Source organism: Mesoplodon bidens, assembly GCF_964165515.1.
Source record: "Mesoplodon bidens genome assembly, chromosome: 5".
Lineage (NCBI taxonomy): Eukaryota > Metazoa > Chordata > Mammalia > Artiodactyla > Ziphiidae > Mesoplodon > Mesoplodon bidens.
Genome location: NC_138161.1, coordinates 113980267 through 114004201, shown reverse-complemented (window position 1 = coordinate 114004201; position 23935 = coordinate 113980267). Strand labels below are relative to the sequence as shown.

Here is a 23935-nt window from a genome sequence, read left to right as displayed (position 1 = left end):
TGCAGTGTTTCTTTATCCTCTTTTGCTTGACAGGCACTGTGCTCGGTGCTGGCGTAGAACACCGAGTAAGACGTGGTCCCCACCCTTGGGGTGTCAGGATCAGTTAATGGGGAACAGAATGAAAACGTAGAAATGCCTTTCAGGAGTGACAGAGTACAAGATAACAGTCAGGGACAGCTCAACTTGATGGGGAGGTCAGGGAAACTGCCCAGAGGAAGTGATGGATTAGAGAAAGATTTAAGAGGTAGAATCAACAGAGCCAAGTGACTGAATCGATATTTGTAATATAGGGGCGGGCGTGGGGTGGAGTCTAGGATATGCCTCCCAGGTTTCTGTTTGGGTAACTCAGTGGTTGAGGGCACCAGTAATCAGGGTAGAGGGGATGCAGGACAGCCATGTTGGAGGCAGGATGGGAGGGTCTCTACCAGCATCTCACACCCTTAAGCTTTGTTTGTTTGTTTTCTTTTTAAGGGAACTTTATTATTTTTATTTATTTATTTTTGGCTGCGTTGGGTCTTCGTTGCTGCGTGGGCTTTCTCTAGTTGCGGCAACCGGGGGCTACTACTCTTCTTTGCGGTGCGTGGGCTTCTCATTGCGGTGGCTTCTTTTGCTGCAGAGCACGGGCTCTAGGCGCGCGGGCTTCAGTAGTTGTGGCTCGCTGGCTCTAGAGCACAGGCTCAGTAGTTGTGGCACGTGGGCTCTAGAGTGCAGGCTCAGTAGTTGTGGCGCATGGGCTTAGTTGCTCCACGGCATGTGGGATCTTCCCGGACCAGGGCTCAAACCCATGTCCCTGCATTGGCAGGCGGATTCTTAACCACGGTGCCACCAGGGAAGCCCCTAAGTTGTTTTTTTATAGAGTGTCTGGTGGCTTCCTGGTGTCAGGGGAAATGGGCATTAGGCATTTTATTAGGCAGGAAAGTCTCAGAGGGCAAAAATTGGGTCTCCCCTCCAAAGGAGCAAATTGCTTGAGATAAGCACTGTGTTCTCCTTAGATGTGGAGCTCCCTAGGGTGGGGGCACCTCTCCTTCCTCTGTTTCTCATCCAGTGTTGCCCAGTGTTCAAGGCTTTGCACCTATGGGTGGGAGTGCAGGTGTGATGAACAGGCATAAGCCGCCTGGCTGCTCTGTCCTCCAGGGCCGTCTGAGAGATGGCATCTTGGCCTGTAAATATGATCAGTGACAGTGTTTATGGTACTGAGAGCAGTTAGAGAAGGTGGAGGGCTCTGAGGGTTGGGGTAGCGAGGAAGATTTGTTGTGAAATTAACATATTTGATTCATGAGAGAGTGGTTTTAAGCTACCAGAATTCTGAGCAGTTTGGACAAGTGTTATTCATAAATATTCCTACTGCCAAAAAACAAGACATGGTCCAGTCTCAGTGCCCTGGAGCGGGATAGCCCTCCTGGATAGCCTTTTTATTCCAGAGCTGGATTTGAGTTCTGGGTCACAGAGTAATGGCTGAATCTCTGGAATCCTGGGCAGGAGGGAGGGGTCTTCCCATGGTGGGAGTGGGAGGGGTCATGAGCAGCAGCACTAAGTCAGATTTTAGAGGTTCTGCTTAGACTGGGCTAAAGGATGCTTTTGTCTATCTCTGCCTCTGAAGCGACTCTGGAATAGAAAGACATACTTTAGAGTATATCACCTCCCTAAACATAATGCATATTCATCACCTGGGTTTCTTGTTAAAATACAAGCTCTGATCTTGTAGGTCTGGGGTGGGGCCTGGGATTCTGCATTTCTAGCAAGGTGGTAGATGATGCTTGTTACTTTAAGTAGGAAGGATTTAGGACTCAGCATTAGGAAGTCTTTCCTTTGGGCTCCCTGGCATTCTGTACCCTTGATGTCTTATCTCTAATAATACCTCATTGTCCTGTCTGCATACCTGTCTACCTCTGCCTGGAAGACCCCTGGAGAACAGCGTCCATTTCTTATTTGTCAAAGTATCACCACAGCCTAACATAAGGCCTAGCACATAATAGGTGTTCAATAGAGAATTGATTAAAGAATGACCCTGGGAATAGGAAACTGTCCAAATAATGCCAAAACCAAGGTTCTGCCTAATGAGCTCTTGGAATTCTCAGCTATAAGCCAAATCTCTTTTGTACAGCAGATGAGTCAGTGTTTCAGTGCCACCGTGATCAAGGCTCCCATGCTGGACACCACAGGGATGGCGTGGAAAGAGGAGGCAGAGACCTGAGCATTGGGAAATTTGCTGTCTCAGTGGCAAAACAGGGTTAGGACCCATTTGATGCCACATTAGCATACTTACACAATAACTTCTAACTAAGTGCAAATTAAGGGGGTGTGACTGAGAACCAAAAGGAAACAAAGAGCAATCCATGGGTACCCTGGCAGCTTGCACCTCCAAATGCTCAACACTTAGTTGTTTCTTCACTTGTTGAAATCATGATTGCATCCTAAAGGAGGTTAGCATAGACAAGGCACCCAGCTGCCCTGGGAGACTCACTGCCATCCCAGAGCCACAAAACCACAGACGGGGCCTGTGACACAAGGGCTGGTCCTGCTCTTGCCACGTGGGGCCACACAGAGGCTGGGAGCCAGCGTGAGGATGATCGGCATCTTCCAGCAACGGAGCAGTGACTAGGGAAATGTGAAGAGGAAAAGGCAGCAGCAATGTGAGCATAACCCATTTGGAGTGAGGAGGAGGTAAGAGTGGGGCTTGGAGAAGACCCATGCTGGAGATCCTGGGGAGACGGCGGTGGTAATTTTTACTTCCCTAATAGACACAGAGCATTTCAACTTTGCTAATTAACAGAACAGCAGGCTTGTAAATCTGACAGCAGCAGGACATGAATGGGGTGGGATTAACACTGAACGGGGGAAGTGTGCCTTTGTCCGTAAGATAAAGCACAGCATTCATGTTGGGCCAGGCCCATGAGGGAGCCCTCTGGTTCTTTCTTTTCCTGCAGTAACCCCAAGGGCACAGGGACCTTTATTTCTTCTCAGGCTTTCTTTAGAGGTAGCAAGGGGCCTAGGGTTTATAGTCTAATAGTGCTCTCAAATGTACCTTGTATCAGAGAGAGTAATTGCAGTTCATGTCTTCCTCCTTCAAGGTGTGTATGCCCCCGGAAGTTCTCCCATCATTAGTCTCGCATTTTGGTGGTAACTTGGGCTGTCCACAAAATGGGGTGATGTGCCCTGAACATTCCAATCCCTAAACTGATTCCTGGGAAAGAATGGGCTGGGAGGCCAGGGAAGAGTTGTTATATCTTCCCAAATTGCAGGGAATTGGTTCCCAATACTTTCTTTCAAAGCATATTGATCTGATAACCTGAAGATCGTTTTTTTGTTTGTTTGTTTGTTTGTTTTTGCGGTACGCGGGCCTCTCACTGTTGCGGCCTCTCCCATTGCGGAGCACAGGCTCCGGACACGCAGGCTCAGCTGCCGTAGCTCACGGGCCTAGCCGCTCCGCGGCATGTGGGATCTTCCCAGACCGGGGCACGAACCCGTGTCCCCTGCATCGGCAGGCGGACTCTCAACCACTGCGCCACGAGGGAAGCCCCCTGAAGATCTTAAAGGCCAATAAATATGAAGAAAAGGTTTAAAAAGTCTCAGAATACTAGAGCTGAGTGGTACTCTGGAGGTCATCTACTCAGATCACCAGCACTTGGTGTGACAGATGAGGCCACTGACCTTGTGCAAGTCACTTTAGGAAGGGTTAACATTTCGTTCATATATTTATTCTTTCATCAAATATTTATTGAATATTTACTATGAGTCTGCCCAGACATGTACCTGGGAGTGAAAACATGTTGCTCTTTCATTGGTCCTGTTTGAGTTAGCTTTCAGTGAAGTTCCCCTTTCTTATAGATTCTGACAGCTGGTTTCACAAGGATGGTGGGGGAATTGACACATAGAATCTTTAGCCAGTGCAAATAGGTTTTCTATGCAAGGTCACCAACTTCTGAGCTGCTGGGCTAATTAGTTTAGCTCTACTTGGCTTCACATAATAATACATTATTGAAAAGTTATTTGTAATTCAATTTTTTGGCAAATGAGAAACTAATTCAAACCACTAAGGCAACTTTTATTTGAAGAAACCCTGGAGCAAATCCTTTTATAATGTGAAAAATCTTGTTGTTGGAAATGATTATCCCCTAGTTAAGGATTTTGTAAATCTGGACACTTTAGGTTTTCTTATGGTGGGCACACAACCTGAGAGATAGCTCAGCTGTGGTCTGAACGGGATGAGGGAAGACTCTGGCCTGAGAAGAGGAAGCCCCGCTGGGAATCTTAGACCAGCCCACCCCAAGATAGTGACGTTTACTCGGGCCAACAAGTGCAAGCTGCCTGGACAAGCGGCTCCCCTTCTCTCAGGTCTTGGAGTCTGGAGGGGAGAACAGAGAGGTGGGGCATGATGAGTGGGGTACTCAGGATGAAATTCCAAATTCCCTCCCTCTCTCTCTCCACAGGTGGGGGTGGGGAGAGGGCGGGATGGGGAACCTTTTGCTTCTTTTAGAGCAAATTTCAAACTCTTCCTTAATATCTGGGGACTGTGTGGAATTAGAGCCGTCTGGTATACTTTAACATGATAGGGGAAGAGAGGAAGAACAGTGGAAAAAAACAGGCCAGGAGTTTAGGAGAGAAGAGGATTATGTGGATTCTTATTATACAGTAAAATCTCATTACTTTCGGTCTTGCCATTTTTGGAACTTGTAAATAATCTAGATGAAGACAGGACTGAAGTTTAACTTTTCTTATTAAAATTTTTTTCTCTAGAAATTAATAGTGTATGTAGTGACGTAAAGGAGAGCGTTTTAAAACTGATGTATAAAAAGACATAGTCCACATATGAAAATGAACTATTTTCATGCAGAAGCATCATTCTACTCAAGCAATTCATGTATTAAAGATGATCCTTATCTAGTTGGTAAGGCCTGATAGGACTCTTCCTTGCTCAGGAAGCTGAAACTTCTTATTGCATCATGGTGAAAATTTACCTATGTATCTGTTTGTAATTTCTACAATAATTTATATGGATCCTAATTAGTTTCTCCTAGTGAGGTTTAATTGCTTTCCTGTGTTGGAAGAGAAAGTCAGAGCATAAAGATCTGTAGAAACTAAGAAAATACAAAACCCTGCTTATAGTTAGAACTTCCTTTTTTATGGTGTTATTTTTTTTCCTCTATTGCCCACGGTCTTCTCAAAGTGAGCCTTGCAGCTAGTTAATTCAGCATCAGCTACTCTGGGCCAGCTTGTAAAGAGAAGCAACTGATGAAAAAAAGCCTCACTGTCTTCATTTAATGAAAAATGAAAAAGACGAAATAGGTGAAAGGGTCAGAGGCCCTTTGGGACTTTGTTTTGGGTTCGGGTATGACCTCTGACCCTGGGAACTGGCACTCTGGGGATACTTCTCTTCTTCTTTTTGGTTGAGTGTGTAACTGTCTCATTTCCCTTCCCTAGGCCACTGATCTTAGTCCCAGGTTGTTGCCAGAATTCCTAACAATTTTGCATCCTTGAAATAGTCAATTTTTAGGGATTGAGACACCCTGAGTGGGACCATCCTGTCCAGCACATTTCTCCCCTCTGTAAATTGTCAGGTTGGGACCACAAGAAAGTAAGCCGAGTGGAGAAAGGCACTAGAAGGGGTGTCTGTGGTCTCTGGTTCTCTCTCACTGAGCTGACACAGGGCCGCCACTCTTCCGGGGTCCCTCTGAGCCATGTCCCTAGAGGCGGTACACAGCAGAGATTCCATCACAGCCTGCAGGGCTCTGAGTGTGGGCTGGCTTTCCCTGAGAGTCCTTGTGGGATACTCAGGGTAAATGATAGGGGTGCACTGGACTGGCCTGGAGTTTTTGTGCGCATGTGTAAGCTGAGTCCTCCCTTCCCACGCATCGCACAGGGGGCTGGGTTGTCCTTTGCCTCCAGAGGCTGCTGTTTCTCCAGGCACATTGTTATTTTCCATTCTGTGCGAGCCCCAGGCCTCTGCCCCCAACCCTCTAACAGGAGCTCAACTGGACTCCTGAAAGGACTTTCCAACTGAGGAGCAAGATTTAGGCAGAGAAAGAGTTGCTGAAGAAGGGAGGGTGTTTCCTTCCCATGGGATTGACATTGCTTACCAGCTGTCCATTGTGGACTGAGGACAGTGATACTGAAAGGGCAGGAGAAGAGGTGGGGAGGGGTTTTGCACTCAACTTTGCTTGTCACTTGGGGATTTTCACTTTTCCCATCTGTAAAATGAAGACTAGCAGTTGCTGTGCCACACAGAGGAAAGACAAAAAGAATTATTTAGGGCACTGTGGTCCATCTTGATGTTAATGAATCTGTTCAGCAGATACTTACTGAGTGTCCACTGTGTATCAGCCACTGTGCTAGCACCGTAAGTGCACAGATGGTTTCCAAAAAGCCCCCATCTTCAAGTTCACAGCAGCAGGGCTGTAGTTGCTGCCTCCAGGGCTTGGAGCTTTGTGTGTGTTTTGGGGGATAACTTGGACTGGTCTCTCCTTGAAAAGGACCTGGAGGGCCATACCCTCAGTCACCCCTATGGCCTGGCATCATGTGGAAGTGTCCTTTCTGTTGTGGAGCCTCTCCTGCTCTTGGGCTGGGTTGTGGGGCCTGAGCAAGGCATTACTTTCTGGCTCATGATGGGGCTGGGAAACTAAGGGTGGAACTGAGAGATTCAGCCATTTGGCCTCTTTCACCCTTATCCTTTCTGTTTTGTTCTCTGACAGGGTCTTTTCGGAATGATGGTTTGAAAGCTTCTGATGTCCTTCCCATCCTAAAGGAAAAAGTGGCCTTCGTGTCTGGTGAGTGTCTATGGAAGCTTCCTTTAGAGTGGACCTAGAGAAGTTGTGTGTGTGTGTTTGTGTGCACGTGTGTGCACAGGCACTCACTCCTTTGTGTGCTAGTGAGAGAGAAGTGGTGGTGGAAGCGATGCTCAGAGCAGCTGCTTCCTCTCTCCAGAGGCAGGCAGAAAGGGAAGGGAGCCCTCTGGTCCTTGCTGGGTGTCCTGGAGGATGTTCACAACAGGTGAGTGCCCTCCCCCAATCTTGCACCCACGCCCATCCACCTCACCCCGCCCTGCCCTCTCAGGCTTGTCAGGGCCGCAGGAGCTGCTGAGGCCCCTCTGAGAGATGCTCCAGCTGGAGGGGTCTGTCCCCTTCACACATCCCCAGAGGTTTTATTTGGGTTCATCTCTGAGTGGGTGAACAGGAGATTTACATTTTTTCTTGCTCCTCCTTCTCTCTCCTTCCAGCAAAGGGAACTCAAGTGAGTATTTGTGTCTATTTATTTATTTTTCTGAATAGTACTCATTTCTTACTTCTCTCTCCAACCCATCTTACGCACCTGGTCCCTTTAATGTCTAATTCAGGGGTTATCAGACTGTAGCCTGTATTTTGCTGCAGGCCAGCCACCTGTTTTTGTAAATAAAGTTTTACTGGAACATAGCCATGTGCATATTCACTTAGTAATGTATTAATTAGCTTCCTATTGCTGCTGTAACAAGTTGCCACAAAGCTTGGTGGCTTACAGCAACAGAAATGTATTCTCTCACAGTTACAGAGGCCAGAAGTCCAAAATCAGTTTATTGGGCTGAAGTCAAAGTTTCAGCAGGCTGTACTCCTTCAGGAGGCTCTAGGGGACAATTTGTTTCTTGCCCCTTCCAGCTTCTGGGGGCTGCCAGCATCCCTTGGCTTGTGGCCACATTACTCCCATCTCTGCCTCCATGGTGGTACCGCCTTCTGCTCTTCTGTCTGTGTCAAATCTCCCAATGCCTCACAGTAAGGATACTTATGACTGCACTTAGGGCCCACTCAGATATTCCAGGATAATCTTCCCCATCTTAGGAGCCCTGTCTGCAAAAGCTCTTTTTCCAAATAAGGTGACATTTACAAGTTCTAGGGATTAGGACTTGATATGTTTGGGGGTCATTATTCAGCTTTTTACAAGTATTGTCAATGGCTGCTTTGTTACTGTAACAGCAGAGTTGAGTAGTAGCAGTTCTAGCAGAGACCAGATGGCCACAAGCCTAAAATGTTTACCATGTGGCCCTTTAAGAAAAAGTTTGGTGACCCCTAGTGTAATTGAAGCCAAACTATAAGGTGCACCAACATCACTCTGGGTGCCAGTTCTAGGGCATTAATATAGGCCTCCTGGATTAGAATCTCTGGCAGGGGCTGGGGGAATGGCAGTGTGAGAACAGCGAAGGATCATATTTTAAGAAATACACCCAGGTGCTTAATACACCTTCGTGGATTGAGCCTTTGTTTCTGGATGATTCTGGTCATCTACAAGGAGTGGCGATTCAATCACAGTGAAAGAGCCAGCACAGTCCCACAGTGCAGGGGTTCACCCTTGCTGGTGGGTGATAGCCAAAATGGAGAGAAGGGAGAGAGAGGAAGGGGGTTTGAGGAAGGAGAAATCAAGTAGCAGGTGTCTCCCACCTGACCAGAGGGAAGAGGCGAGAGAGCAGAGTATGTGATGGGAGTATGTAAGCCTTTGAAATGTACAAAGTGCATTCCATATTATTATTATCATTAGTGATAATAATAATATAGTGTTTTGCTATTGTTTTTGCTGTTAGAGAGAGTGGCTGGGAAGCTGCCTTTCCTTTCCCCACTTGGCATATCTTATTAGGTGGTGAGCCCCTGTCACTGAAGATGCTGAAGCTCAGGCTGATCCCTTGGCAGGATCATGTGGCAGCGACTTCAGTATGGGGAGATGTGGAAGACAGCCTCCAAAGCCTTTGTAGTCTTGGATCTGAGTGCTTGCTGAGCATGTGGGAGGACCTTGTGTACAAGTCCTGGGGCTGCTGGGCAGCACCAGGCCTCTGACTTCTGCTGTTGCCCATCATCTGGGTTCCCAGGACATGGCGCACAGCTCTATAGGGAGCCGGAGCAGATCTTTTCCTTTTATTCTTTAATGCCTTGAGCCTATTTAACCTATTTAACCCTGTGTCCTCCCTCTCCCTGGGTGTCCTGCTAATTCTCCCATTCTCTATGCCTGATTTTTCCTCTATCTGCAGTGCATTCCCCGCACCTTCTGCCAGTTTGAGCCTTTCCTCTCTGTCCCAAGTCAGTTCCCACTTTGCCTCCTCCAGGAAGCCTTCCTGGCTTTTTTTTTTTTTTACATCTTTATTGGAGTATAATTGCTTTACAATGGTGTGTTAGTTTCTGCTTTATAACAAAGTGAATCAGCTATACATATACATATATTCCCATATCTCCTCCCTCTTGCATCTCCCTCCCACCCTCCCTATCCCACCCCTCTAGGTGGTCACAAAGCACCGAGCTGATCTCCCTGTGCTATGCGGCTGCTTCCCACTAGCTATCTATTTTACATTTGGTAGTGTATATATGTCCATGCCTCTCTATCACTGCATCCCAGCTTACAGTTCCCCCTCCCCGTGTCCTCAAGTCCATTCTCTATGTCTGCATCTTTATTCCTGTCCTGCCCCTAGGTTCTTCAGAACATTTTTTTTTAGATTCCATACATATGTGTTAGCATACGGTATTTTTTTTTTCCTCTTTCTGACTTACTTCGCTCTGTATGACAGATTTTAGGTCCATCCACCTCACTACAAATAACTCAATTTCAGCCTTCCTGGCTTTAATGCATACCCTCTGAGCACCATTCTGTTCCACATCAGTTCAGGGCATATGAGTGCAGACAGGGTACATTCTGACATGGGGACCCTTGCTTGACTGTTCGTGGTTTATTTTTTCCCATGTGAATTCTGTCAGAGCCCTGGGGCAGGGCCCAGCCAGCCCTAGAAAAGAGCTTCCCAAGTGTAGGGAGTTGTTCTAATGGACTACAGAGCAACAATGTGCCAGGAAGGCAGTTAGTTAGGCATGAGGCCAGTAGCTGCTTCCCAGAGTAGGACCAAAGGGGCCAGGGGTTGCAGCTCATGCCCATGTGTCGATGTGGGCCAGGCAGCCTGGGGTAAGTTTTTTTTTTTTTTTTTTTTAATTGAAGTATAGTTGATTTACAATGTCTTGTTAATTTCTGCTGCACAGCAAAGTGACTCAGTTATATATATATATATTCTTTTTCATATTCTTTTCCATTATGGTTTATCACAGGATATTGAATATAGTTCCCTGTGCTGTACAGTAGGACCTTGTTGTTTATCCATTCTGTATATAATAGATTGCATCTGCTAACCCCAAACCCCCACTCCATCCCTCCCTTACCCCCTCTCCCCCTTGGCAACCACAAGTCTGTTCTCTATGTGGGGTAAGTCTTATTCATCTGCACGTGGTGCCAGGAGCTTTGGGGCTTAGGGAACATTGTCCTTCTGTGCCTGGGAAGGACGCTGAGGGTGCCAGGGGGATGACTGGCTGTATCTAAAAAAAAACCCCAAAACAAAAAACAAACCAAAAAAGGCCCTTGTATCCTAAGCTTTTAGAAGACAGAACACAAAAATAAAACAAAATAAAGAAGCCCAGAATTAAATACTGCAGTGTAGTGGTTACATGTCTTTCTGAGCAGAAGTGCTGCAGGAAGTGCTGAGCAGAGAATCGAAGTGCTGGTTGAGCGCCCTCCCCCGCTGGTGCTCAGCATGGCCAGAGGAAGGGGAAGTTGCGCTGCCATGGGAACGTGCATTTGGAATAATCCAGGGCAGCCCACCACCGCGTGGGTGTGTGCACGTGTGTGAGACGGGATCTGCGGCTGTGCTGAGGGTGGGGGGGCCTCTGTCGTTTCAGCCCTGCCCCATCCTGCTCCGTATTCTCAGCTGTGGGCTCTCCCTTTGCTCTCTCTCTGGCTTCCTTCGTGTGCTTCTGACTCCCACTTGCAACGCCCACTGTCCCTTTTATCCAGCCTTCTCCTGCAGGCCTATTTCACCCCTGCTCTCTATGTGTGCCCACACCCTCCTTTTGGCCCCCTCCTGATGTCCCTCTCTGCTGCCTTTTCTCCCATCAACATCGAGCCCATGTTCCCAGAGGAACTCTACACTGCTGTGGTGAAATTTTATACTCTGGACCCGTGTCTCAAAGCATGTTCCATAGAACAACAGTCGCATTAGATGATCCTCAAAAAAGAAAAAGGGGTCTACTCTCAAATAAGTTTGGGAAATGCTGCCTATTATAGTCCCCCTCTTGGAGATTTGCCATGTTCATTAAAGCACATGTCCTTCAAGCACATGAAAGCGTTTCCCAAGCTACAAATAACACATTCCCTTAAGAAAACGTCATGTGTGTCCATTAGCATCTTGCAGAACTGTAGTTACATGGGCCAAACTTTTGGTATGATTTCCTAGATGTATTTTCTTGTCCTCCCCACAAAGTACCCTAACCTACTTACCCTAGTTGGAGCCTGCCTCCCCCTGAAAAACGTGAGTGCCATCCTCCCCCACGTCAGTCAGGTTCGCCTTAACCTCCCCTCTTTCAGCCTTGCCTCCTCCCCAGCCCCGTCCTGCCCGGCCTTTGTGGGAGGGGACCAGTGCAGGTTCTTGCCCATCTAACCACCCCTCCCTCTTTATTCTCTACAATCCCGTCTTATAGCTCCCAGCACCAAAGCCTCGACTGAGGAGGCAGACAGCAGGTGTTGGTCAAGGTGGGGGGTGGCGCTGCTGAAGACCCTGCCACCATCTCTACTGCCTTTTCAAAACTTGGCTCTTCTGTCTCCCACCATCTGGGGTCCACTTCCACAATGCACACTGGCTTTAGCGAAGGGTTCTCATTCTTTATCTATGCTTATTGCCCTCTGGGAGTTCAGCATTCATGTCAATTATCAGTCAAATCCTACAGCTTCATGGCTCCTCAGTCTCCTTGGCACCAAAGTCTCCTACCTCCCTACCGTGGCCCCACACATCCGAGACCTTGAGCCTTGATATGTCTGTCTGTGGCCTTAGCCTCTCACCTTGCTCCATTGCTGGTGTTCCCTTATCAGTCGGGGGAATATGGATATCAGATAAAACATATGCTGTTCCCTCTCCTCTGGGAACTCATGAACCAGTAGGCCATTTCCTACCCTCACTGAGCCCTCCCCACTTAGCCCATGCATTAGTTCTGTTCTGTCTTCTCTCAAGTTAGAGCCTAGCATGGACACCACGGCCAGACCTTTCAACAGAGCTCTCACTATGCCCTGGTACCCTGCCACCTACTCTTAAACCCACATGGTACCCAGTCCTGCTGTCTATTCTCTAGGGACACTCTGCAACGGTGGTCCATCCTCCTTTCTCCCAGCACCTCAAGCCCACCCTGACCCTCAACACTCTATGTCACCTAGAGAAACAGTGTCCCCCAGGCACCGCTGAGCTCTCCGTCTCCATAACTTATCTTTGTTTCCTCCTCCCTCTTTGAGTTCTATCAGTCTGCCAAAGAGAAGGAGGCAGAACCCCTCCCCTTGTACCTACTCTGAATCCTTGGTCCATCCGTTGTCCCCACTCTTTCCAGTGTGATGATTCTCTTCCTTTATGCCTGTTCCTCCTCTTCTTCCTACAGTCTTGCAAGTTCATCTCCTTTCTGAAAAATACCTGGCTTGATCATGCAGCCCTCTCTGGACTCCTTATCCATTCTTCCTGGAGGGAAGGAATTCCACTTCCCCAGGTCTTCTCCCCCCACCCCCCCCCTTCCCCTGCCATCTGGAACCTTCTGCAGCCAACATTATGAAACCCCTGTCTCCCAGGGCATAACTTGCTCTGCTCAGGAGGGACAGTGCCAGCAGCCCTCCAAGCCTCTTAGGTAGCCTTTGCCATCAGACCAGCCTCGGCTCCCCATGTTCCCTTAGCTCTACTCTTAAACCATCCACAGAAGGTCAGTGAGAAGGACAGCTGCAGGTAAAACCACCCAAGAGGTACAGATGAACCTATTTGCAGGGCAGGAATACAGACGCAGACGTAGAGAACGGATGTGTGGACACAGTGGGGGAAGGGGAAGGGGGGATGAACTGGGAGATTAGGATTGACATGTATACACTACCATGTATAAAATAGCTAGCTAGTGGGAACCTGCTCTATAGTACAGGGAGCTCAGCTCGTTCTCTGTGATGACCTAGATGTGGGGGAAGGTGGGGAGGGAGGTCCGAGAGGGAGGGGATGTGTGTATACACATAGCTGATTCACAACATTGTAAAGCAATTATACTCCAAGTTTAAAAAAGACAAAAAACACCCAAGAGTGAAAATCCTTCAGGTGAGGTCAAGGCTGGAGGGGAAGGTGGAGAGTGAGGGAGAACCTCCCAGCTTTGAGGGAACTTTCCGCTTGATCCCTTCACTTCCTTTCTCTCCTGTGGAAGGCAGTTGGGAGATGGGGATCACTTACAAGGTAGATGAGATGAGGTTGGTTATCCGTACATGGAACCAGAGCCTGTGGTTTGGAAGGTTTGGAGCTGGGGACCAGGGTCAAACTCTCTGGTATATCTACACAAATCTGCCCTGGTGGGGGGCTGCAGAGAAGGGATGGTGGTGCTGACATATGTTTTTCTTCAGGGTCAGATCTCTCAGGGGCCCTGCTCTTGTTTGACCCTTTTCTCCTTGCAGCCTTCTTATTTCCTCCTCAGGAGTATCCTGGAATGGACTGGATTTTGTTTGTCAAGACCCCCCTGTGTCTTGTGGTTTCTGGACCCCACAATAAGAGGGAAACATTATTCATGAACTCATACTGGGTGGGTCCCTGGGAGGCTCTGCTTTTCCTTGGAAAAGATCCTTCTTCAGGGGGCTGAGCTTTAAGCCTCTTTTCCAGTATTGGTGGTGGCCATGCCAGCCCTTACTCCCTCTTGCTCTAGATCCCTTTGTGGCCCCTGTTCTGGGGGATGTTGGGTGGCAGCCTGAGGTGCGTGCGGGATGGGGCGTCTGTGATCATGACCCCGAGTTTTCTTTGTGACATAGGCAGTGCCTGGAAGGACATAGTTACTACACCTTAGCTTCGTCCTCACCTAACCTTCCTGAGAAACTTGGTCCTGCTTCCCAATCGTAGTATCCATTAACAAAGAAAATTTTAAATCGTAGAATAAATAGTGAGTAGAAAGTTTGGAAAATAGAGGAAGGAAAAAGCAACCATGTAAAATCCCAGCCTTCTGATAGCAAACAATGATCATCATCTCAATTACTCCCTCCAGCTTTTTTTAAAACCTGATATTTAGAAAACATTGGTAATCCTAGTGTGTACCTATGCATTTTCAGCGATTAAGACCTTGAGCATCCTATTCCCAATAAAGATTCATGTGCTTCTCCAGCAGGAGTGACAGGTGGCACCTCAGGCAGGCAGGCAGGGGTGGATCCTTGGTTGTGTAGAACACACTTGGGTCTTCTCTATGAATCTAAAAACCTCCCAGCAATGATGTCCCTGCTGGATGCTTTAAGGGCTTCTCACCGTGGTATTCAGTTCATCTTGAGCACTCCCTGCTCATAGATGTCTGCAAAGAGAAGTGAACTGGAAGTTGAATTTCCAAAGACCATAGCACATTTTTTTTTTTTTTTTTGCGGTACGCGGGCCTCTCACTGTTGTGGCCTCTCCCGTTGCAGAGCACAGGCTCCGGACACGCAGGCTCAGCGGCCATGGCTCACGGGCCCAGCCGCTCCGCGGCATGTGGGAACTTCCCGGACCGGGGCACAAACCCGTGTCCCCTGCATCGGCAGGCGGACTCTCAACCACTGCGCCACCAGGGAAGCCCCCATAGCACTTTTAATGGCTTGTTTTCTCAGTACGAGCAGTTATCACTTCCTTCATTATCGTCTCACATTCGTGAAGAGAACTTGTCAAAGTGCTTCCTCATGTGCCATCTTATCAGGTCTTGCAGCAACCCTGTAATATAGTCATCATTATTTTCACCTGCATTTTGCAGATGAGACACCAGAAAAGTCAAAAGACTTGCCCAGGGTCACGCATGTTCCGCACACCCAAACCCCATGCCCTTGCCCTAAGCAGTGACTGGATTTCTCTGGGCACCATCTTTCTGCCTGTTTCCAGAGCAGTTTCTAGCTGGTTTTCTTAAAGTCCCTTCTCTTCCTCCCTGCAGGGGGCCGTGATAAGCGAGGTGGACCAATCCTGACCTTCCCTGCCCGCAGCAATCATGACAGAATAAGACAGGAAGACCTGAGGAAACTCGTGACCTATCTGGCCAGCGTGCCAAGGTAAGATGAATGTCCTGCAGGAGAGGGAGGGGGAAGCTGGACTGATGCAAGTGAGTTGGAATGTGCCTGCATCCCTGCCAGGGGCCTGGCTGTTTCTGCCCTTGGAATGGATTCTAATTATTTCTGGAACATCATCACCCATTGTTCGCCTCATTCCCATCATTCCCATTGTTACTGCTGGGATTCATATGGATGGAGTGGGAGCTGGATGTGGGAACCATGGGCAGAGGTGACGGTCCTAGGCTAAGAGGACCGGGACAGGCCCTGGAAGAGGTGACAGTGTGGCCTCAGGAGCAGGGATGGGAAAGTGTTCTTTACCTCGGGGAGATGGGGATTCTGGCTGATTCCACTCTGGCTGTGTAATGGGTTTTTTTCTAAAACCTCTGGCTTATGAATATGTTTGTGGCTTTTAGAGTTTGGGGCAAATAACTCCACTTATATCATTCAAGAGGCAGCCTTAAACTCAATCTAAGTCATGCATTTTCAATGGGGGTAATATTGCCTCCAAGGGGGATGAGAATTCGTTCTTGGGGATGGCAAAACAAACAAAACAAAACAAAACAAAAAAAAACAACACCTTACTCTTTTATGTATTAAGCCCAGCTATACACATAGTACATAAACAGATATATACAATATATTCATGGTATTAAAAGCTCATTGGGTGGGTGATTAAGGAAAAAAGTATAAAATGTCTCTTTTGGGGCAGGGGATGATTTTTTAAAAAGGTTGAGAAACACTGATTTCTGAGTGTTTCTAGGTGGTGCTGGCCTCAGAGGGTGGTGAGGGAGACATGCCAGGGACATGGTGTATATCTTTTAAGAAGGAGTAGGAGAGGCCTTTGCATAGTCAGAGAATCATAGAATGTGAGAGCCGGAAGAGCCCTGAGAAGTAATCCAGGCAAATGCGTGTCATGTTCTGCTTAGGAAACAGGGTCCATATGGGATTAGAGTTGCTTACGGGGGTGGGGCAGTGGCAGAGCTTGGTCAGAACCCTCCTGACTCCCGCCCCAGTGCTCTCCTCATCCTTGCTCGTGGCCAGCGAGAACTCTGTTCTCTGACTCTTAGTGGGGTTGGAGCCTGTCAGGTGTTCGTTGTGGTAAATAAGAAGTGATGCCTGGGGCCTTTAGAACCTTCATCTTGTCTCTGTTCATTTTATAGGGGAATTAGTCAATCACAGAGAGGACGTCTGCCTTTGCGGGGAGACCTTGGCTAATTGTTGAACGTGCTGATTAAGTTCTTGAAGCAGGTGTCAAGCGAGGCCAGCACTTCATTTGAAAGAGCTGTGGCTGTGGGGGGGGGCACATGTACAGAGGTTGGTGGATGGTGACGGGCAGGTGGTAAAGGGGATTTAGGAGCCGTCATCGAATGCTTGGAAGGATGTGGAACAGAATGGGGAGCCCTGAAGAGCTCTGAGCAGAAGGCTGTGAACAAATAGATGTCAGATGGTGTCGTTCTTTTCTTTATGGTATCCACAGGGAACCTGAAAAAAGATGAAAGGTCTTAAGCTCCAATGAAAGGGACTTAGGTTATATCCAAAGAAGAACTTCTAAATTTTGAGTGCATGAGACTTGGATGAAGAATAGAATAAAAGAGTTTTCCTCCAGAGGTCTTTATACAGAAGAAATATTCCCATCTGTCTTGGAGGCAAGGAGATGGATTAAATAACCCATGATTGATGGGGTAATTTAGCAATTTAGCCATCTAGGGGCTAAGCATTTTTACAAGCACCTTTCCCGAGTATGCTACTAAGAGGAATAAAACTAGGCATTTTCTGAAGCGATATATAGGAAAAGTTTTCTTGGGGACCCATGACAGACTCTTAGTTCTTTTAGAGACAGAAGAAATTTGGGATCCTGAAGGCTATGTTTTTCTTTCTGGTAGGTTTATCACATCCCGGCAGCTAAGGCACACTCATCTTTTCTTTAGAATAGAAGGTGAAAGAATTGGAAGACCATTTTCTTAATTCTGGCTTGTTAAGCAAAGATGGGACAAAACAGATTGGAAGCAATTAAAAAGGAAAAGGTTTCTGCTGGGTGAAGGGGAACAAAATCCAATAGGGGCTGGGAGGAAGGTCATGAAAAAGGAGAAACAATATGTTATCATTGGAGGAACATACTAGATGCAGGCTCTCTGCTTCCCCGTGGGTGGTCACAAGCATTGCATCCCAGGCTCCTGAGAACAGAACAGGTTTTTCACAGGTTCTGGCAGGTGGGAGGCAAGAATCCTGCTGCTACTCTCAGTGGGAAGAATTGTTCAGGGATGCTTGCTGCCTCCCTCCCAAGGGGCCCATGTTCACCAGGAGTGTGTGTACCTGGCAGGCTAAAGAGTTTACCAACTAGTCATGCCCACCCATCACTTTCTAATTCCGTTGGCCACAAGTTCATAGGTGAAGACTGTTTGAAACAAAACCTGGAACAGAGCTGTTCCAAAGACAGTGAGGTCTGGGGTGGAAAACTGAAGGACTTAGCGCATCAGATAGTGTTTGCCACTCTTCTGCTTAGCCATGGCTTTGGGAAAGAAAGGATACTGTGAAAATGATTAACTAGACTAGGAAGGTGACACTGATGAGAAGACATGGCCTATTGTGGGTCATGGGCAAGGAAGCTAGAAAGATAGGCTCCTGTGGAGTGGAGTGTGCTCTTCAGACTGGTGTAATCGTCTGCGGGTGACATTTGACATTCATTTATTCAAGCATTTATTTATTATTTATTTATTTAGCAAATATTTAGAGCCTCTATAAGCCAGGCCGATTTAGGATTCATGGTGAGCAGGAGCAGACATTTTGAGAAAGTTAGGGAAAACCTGGGTATTTCCCTACCCAGTGCCAAACCAGTGACCATAAAGGACAGCACAGTATATAATTGTGCTGGTAGCCTAGGGGATGAAGCAGCCCGCAGAAGACAAGCAAATAGGATCAGTAAGTGATGAAGGAGGATCCCAGAATCTAAGGAACCAATCAGCTTGATGGCCACGTTGGGCACCATTCTAGAATAGGTGATTAAACAGATGGTTGTGATAATTTAGGAATTATCACAGTGTACCCTTTATGAATAGGAAGGGTATGTTCTTCTTTCTAGTAGGTTTATCACATCCATGTAGCTAATACACACCCATCTTTCCTTTAGAATAGAAGGTGAAAGATTAGAAGAACACTTTTATTAATTCTGACTTGTTAAGCAAAAATGGGACAAAACAGATTGGAGGCAATTAAAAAGGCAAAGGTTTCTGCTGAGTGAAGGGGAGCAAAACCCAAGAGGGGCTGGGAGGAAGGATGGTTGTGTGAAATGAATGGGAAGAAATAGTCCCACTCTCCTGTGTGAAGGCCAGGCCATGTCTGGACTACTGCATTCAGTTCTGCAGCATTGAACTCTGCCAACCCCCTTTTAGGAGCTACGCGGACCAGTTAGAGCAGGGGTCCGCAACCACTACTGGTCCGTGGCCTGTTAGGAACCGGGCCACACAGCAGGAGGGGAGCAGCGGGTGAGCGAGCGAAGCTCCATCTGTATTTACAGCCACTCCCATTGCTCGCAGTACCGCCTGAGTGCCACCTCCTGTTAGCATTATGGTGAGTTGTATAATTGTTTCATTATATATTACAGTGTAATAATAATAGAAATAAAGCGCACAATAAATGTGATGTGCTTGAATCATCCCGAAATCATCCCCCACCCCCTTCCATGGATAAATTGTCTTGCATGAAACCGATCCCTGGTGCCAAAATGGTTGGGGACCGCTGAGTTAGAGTGCTGTCAGTAGAGCAGCACACCGAGGGATCCACAAACTGTGTCTCTTCAGTTGAAGGACTGAAGGATGTTTTCTTGCAGGAGTGAAAATGGAAGAAAAGTGATTCCTGACTTCAGGTATCAGGAGAGCTGCCCCAAGGAGGAGGGAACGGGCATGGTCTCTGTCGAATCACAGGGTAGAAGTTAGAGAGATCAGGACTCTGAAGTGGAGAAAGAATCTGCCCGGGAGCTGTCCAGCAGTAACACTGCTGCCTCTGGAGAAAGTGAGCTTCCTGTTGCTGGCTACTAGATGACCTTCTGTTAGCGATGCTGTAGGAAGGATTCCTCCAGTGGGTTGGAGGCTGGATTAGATCATTTCTAAGAAGCTTTCCTGCCCTGAATTCTTTGTTTCTATGATATTGGGAAAAAATACATCATAAAGTCTAGAACCTCAAAGCAGTATTACCACCCCACCAACATACACTCTCTTTCTCAGGTTCCCTAAATAATTTAAGGCCTGGAATTTCACTTCAGATCTTGTCTACATCTTAAATCCTAAGAGAACTGCTTTTCTGTCCCCTTGTACTCTGGGTGGGAGTTTTGAGGTGTCACCCGGGGCTAAGCATCATCCTGGAGTGATGTGTTTGTGACAGTACCAGTTACGCTTCTGGGATCCATCTCAGCCTGAGATGAGTCCTTTCCAACTTCCCTTTCTTGCTCCTGCTGAGTATGAGCATCTATCTCCTTGGGCTTCTCCAAGCTTTCTGTTATCTTATTCTGAGGAATCATGGAATATTAGGGTAGGAAGAGAGGCCTTAAGAGTCTTCTAATGCAACTTTCTGACAACTCCATTCACTCAATTTAACAAATATGTATTGAGTGCCTAATATGAGCCAGGGCATGGATAGGTATCTTGGTGAACTCCCATGTTATCTTTTCTGTCATCCATCCTACACTTATCTAGCTTTTTTGTCCTTCTCCTCTACTATCTGCTTGCAGTCACTTGTACCTGAAAGGAGTGGAAAGGAAATACTCAGAAACAATCAGGTGATGAATGTCCCTAGAAATTGAGAGACAGATAGAAAATCTAGGCTGAGAGTAAACAATTACCCCAGCATAACTCACAGTATGGATAATCTACCCACTGTGATAATTGGGAGTTGACCATATGCTTGGAATAGAAACTTCTAAGTATCTAGTAAAGAAATCCCAGGTGTTTTTATTGCATTGAATTCCTTCTCTCCTTCATCATTGTTATCCTGCTTTGTCATGAACATCTTTCTGCTGCTCCCAAGGGTACCGATTGTTAGCCCCTTGATGTATCAGCCACTTAATTCTGTTCTTAGCAGTGCTGCTGAGATGCTGAGTGTTCCAGCAAGGAATGCAGGTGTCACACTGGTGGGGAAAGATGACAAGAAATTAAGATGGGATATTCTGCAATGCCAATCAAACCAAGGTGCCAATATTCACAGCTTATTATTTGATAACATTTTCTCTTGTTCTGCTGATTTCAGCAAGAGATAAATTGGGCTTATAGCCAGCACTATCTGTGTGCAGCATCACCAGAAAATAGAAGTAAGCAGAGAGCCAGGAAGACAGTTAAAAGATGAGCAGGTATAAACTGCAAGGATTTCCTCCCATTATATTCAGCACGAGAGAATCCAAGCTATGGAAACTGTCATCAGTGAATCCGTCTGTTGTAAGGGCCTGTTGAGTTGTGTCATTGGCATCCTGCCCTTTGCTCTGAGATCATCAATTAAAGGAGGATGCAGGGAGTAGTGATGGAAGGTTCAGAAAATAGAGCCAATGAGGACATTTGCCTAAACTTTATCCCTTTCCAGATCCCTTTTAAAATTTCTTTTGTTGCTTATATATAAAGAGTTTATAATTTCTATTACACTTCCCACATTCTACACAAATTTCTTAGCAATATCAGTAAAGTGTTCCTGTTGTAAGGTGTACATAATCCAAGCCCTGAAGAGCAAATAGTATTCTACTCTGCTGCTAAGGAACATAACATCACAATAGTAACAACCATTGTCAGCGATCACCTTCCTTGGAGCCATACAGACCCTCACAGCAAAGCGAAGAGAGGCATCTTCGGATAGACGGAAGGCACTGGGGTTCAGATCCCAGCTCTGAGTCAGGGAACATATGACCACTCCACCCGGGTTATCTGAGAAGAGTTTAACAAAAGCACACTTGACAATGGTGCGTGTAGGCAACAGGGAAAGCAGCAAGGTTTGGATTTCCAAGTTATCCCAGAGCTGGCAGTAGCAGGGAGAGAAGACATTACGACTTCTAGGCCTGAAGGGGCAAGGTGAGGAGAGGTGCATAGAACCTGGAGAGGTAGCTGTATGAGAGGGCTGCTTGACAAGAGCTGTGACCTTCAGTAGAGAGTTGCCACCAACTCACGGTGATTCCACGATGTGGGGCAAGGGAAGTTGATACTCTTGCTTCCCCCCTCCCATTCTCTGACCTCCTGTCATTGTTTGTCATTGATTGAATGCAACCAAAGCCAGGTGACAGGGGGCTCATTGAGGCAGTTCATGTGGGTCAGCCTCCCAGGGCATCGGGTAGAGGGGAGAAGATGGAGAATGGATTCAGAGGGGCAAAAAGAAGATGTTTGACATAGGGTGAGACCCTGAGCATATGACTCAACTTTTCTGAGTCCATTATTCAAATTTTTAATTTGGGAAAAGAACGACCATCTCACAAGGGTGTTGTGAGGAAACTATGTAGCAATCTCTCATGCCTAGCACCCAGGCAGGTACTAGTGGCAGCAGGTGTGGCCACTGGAGAGGGGTGATTGGCCCCAGATGCCCCCGACCAAGCTGTGTCTCACCAGGGGTGGCTCACACCCCCTTTGCTTCCTTCCCACCTGGCCTAGTCCCTGCAGTAGGTTGGGCCTCCCCCTTGGGGGCACAGGAAGGCAGGCAGGAGGGGTTTAAGCCCCCTCCCCCCTCTAAGCAGGCTCCAGCCTATCTTGCCCTCACCCTGGAATCTAGTGCAATGATGAAAATGCAGAGTCACTTTTATCCAGGTGAGACCCAGGAGGCCTGGGCTCCCGGTGGCAGCCACTTAACGTGGGCTAGAGCCACTCCCTGTCCCTGTCTGCTTCCACTCTAGGCCTCGGTTTCCCCTTCCTTCCCTCACTCGGGGCACTAATAACAAGGAGCTATAGCCTTGCCCACTCCCACCCTTCTGATCCTCCCCAACCCCCAAGGTTCTGCTTCCATCTTTCCTCTGTTCACAGACTACCTCTGGACAGTTGTGTTGCTTTTTGTCCAATGTTTCATTCATTCCTTTTTCTTTTTTTTTTCCAGAAAAGGATATTTTTTAATTCAAGTAACTGCAAATAGGAAACCAGAGCGGGGGGGCCCAGGCTGGGACAAATAATGGCTACCTCCTCCCTGCTAGAACAGGGGGAGAAGGTGGCCCCTACACCCAACGGTCACCACCGGCCCCCCTCCTTACTCTGCTGCAGCATCCTAGGGGCAGGGCCCCACCTTCCCTGGGACTGGGGTAGTCGGTAACCCAGCCTGCTTTGCCCCAGGCCCCTTCCCCTAAGAGCATCTTGGAAGAGGGGAATGTGGGCAGAACAGGAGGCAATGAGGATGAACCTTTGGCGCTGGTAGCAGCAGCCATGACGGATGTCTAAGGTGCCTATAGCACCCGGACAGTCAGTACTTTACAGTCTGTCTCCTGAAGGAACCTAATAATAATAATAAGTATAAGGATAAGTACATATATGGCAATATTTGCTACATATGAAGGAAGAGTCTGTCTCCTAAAGGAACCTAATAATAATATAACTAAGTATAAGTACATATATGGCAATATTTGCTACATATGAAGGAAGAGATGTAATGTATGTGTCAGTTATAAAGCATAATAATAAATCGAACACCTGAGAGCCCACCCCCAAACTCAGAAGCAGGACATCACCTCTGCTCTTGAAGCTACCTGTGGTTCTTCCCCACCCTAATCTCACCTTGGGACATTTGCTAAAGAGAGGTGGACTTGATTGTTTTTGTGTTTGTTTTTTTTCTGTGGTACGCGGGCCTCTCACTGCCGTGGCCTCTCCCGCTGTGGAGCACCGGCTCCGGACGCGCAGGCTCAGCGGGCATGGCTCACGGGCCCAGCCACTCCGCGGCATGTGGGATCCTCCTGGACCGGGGCACAAACCTGTGTCCCCTGCATCGGCAGGGGGATTCCCAACCACTGCACCACCAGGGAAGCCCGTAATTTTGAGCTTTATAAAAATGGTATTATACCATGTATAGTTTTCTGTGACTACTGTGCTATGCAACCACATGGATAAATCTTCAAACATAATTTTGAGTTGAAAAAAAGCACTTAATGCTTCCAACCTCTGGAACTGATCTATAAAGTAATACATAAATGCTAGCCATTATTATTATCTTCAAACCTACATTATTGTACTGTTGTGAGTATTCTGTATACATTAACTTAGTTTTCACAGCATTTTGAGATGGGTATTATTTATTCCCATTTTGCATATGAGGAAACTGAGTCTCAAAGAGGTTAGATAACTTGCCGATGGACACACAGCCAGTGTAATTTGGAGCACCAGAGCCTGCACTTTTATCCACTGAATAGATGAAGAGGCCAGAGTGAAGGAGGCAGTGGTTGATGGAGTGCAGCAGACAGATTTGGAGAGAGAAGGAAGGCAGACCCTGAAGGATAGGATTGGATTGGAGCAGGACAGTAGAAGAGGGTAGTAAGGAGATGAGGGGCAGATGATGTAATTTTGGTGGGCAGTGGCATCCTGTCCATCAAACCTGCTTCCTCCAAGGTTCTCTTTGGATTTTAACTGTGAAGCTTGCTGCGGGTGGTAAATGCAGGTGGCAATTGCCTGAAACCTGGGTTTCTGCTGGCCAAGACAGCAGTGGTGACTGTGGATGTGCAGGATAATGGAGGTGGTGGGGGATGCCTCAGACTTCCTCCCCCAGGTCTTTGTGTTCAGTTTTAGACACACAAATGCTACTCATTTATGCTCATCTGTGGATGATAGTCAACTATTTTTCAGTAATTAATTACACTAAGGGATGTAGTGGGGGGAAAAAAAGCACTTAAGACCATGGAAACTATTTAAAGAGATAAGTAAAAAGGCCGTCCGTAGTAGGGATGCTGAACATAAAGCCTGGAATGGTG

General features: G+C 47.3%; 1 protein-coding gene across 5 annotated transcripts in view; it reads left to right on the top strand.

Moving 5' to 3' along the window:
* The window catches only part of LOC308618179 (kalirin), a 467155-nt gene that overhangs the window by 180451 nt on the left and 262769 nt on the right, over positions 1–23935 (top strand). For all 5 annotated transcript variants that reach the window (XM_081235674.1, XM_081235672.1, XM_081235671.1 and 2 more), the window contains exons 2-3: positions 6690–6764; positions 14919–15033. In XM_081235674.1, the coding sequence (XP_081091800.1) occupies positions 6690–6764; positions 14919–15033 (190 nt within the window). The remainder of the gene's footprint in view (positions 1–6689; positions 6765–14918; positions 15034–23935) is intronic.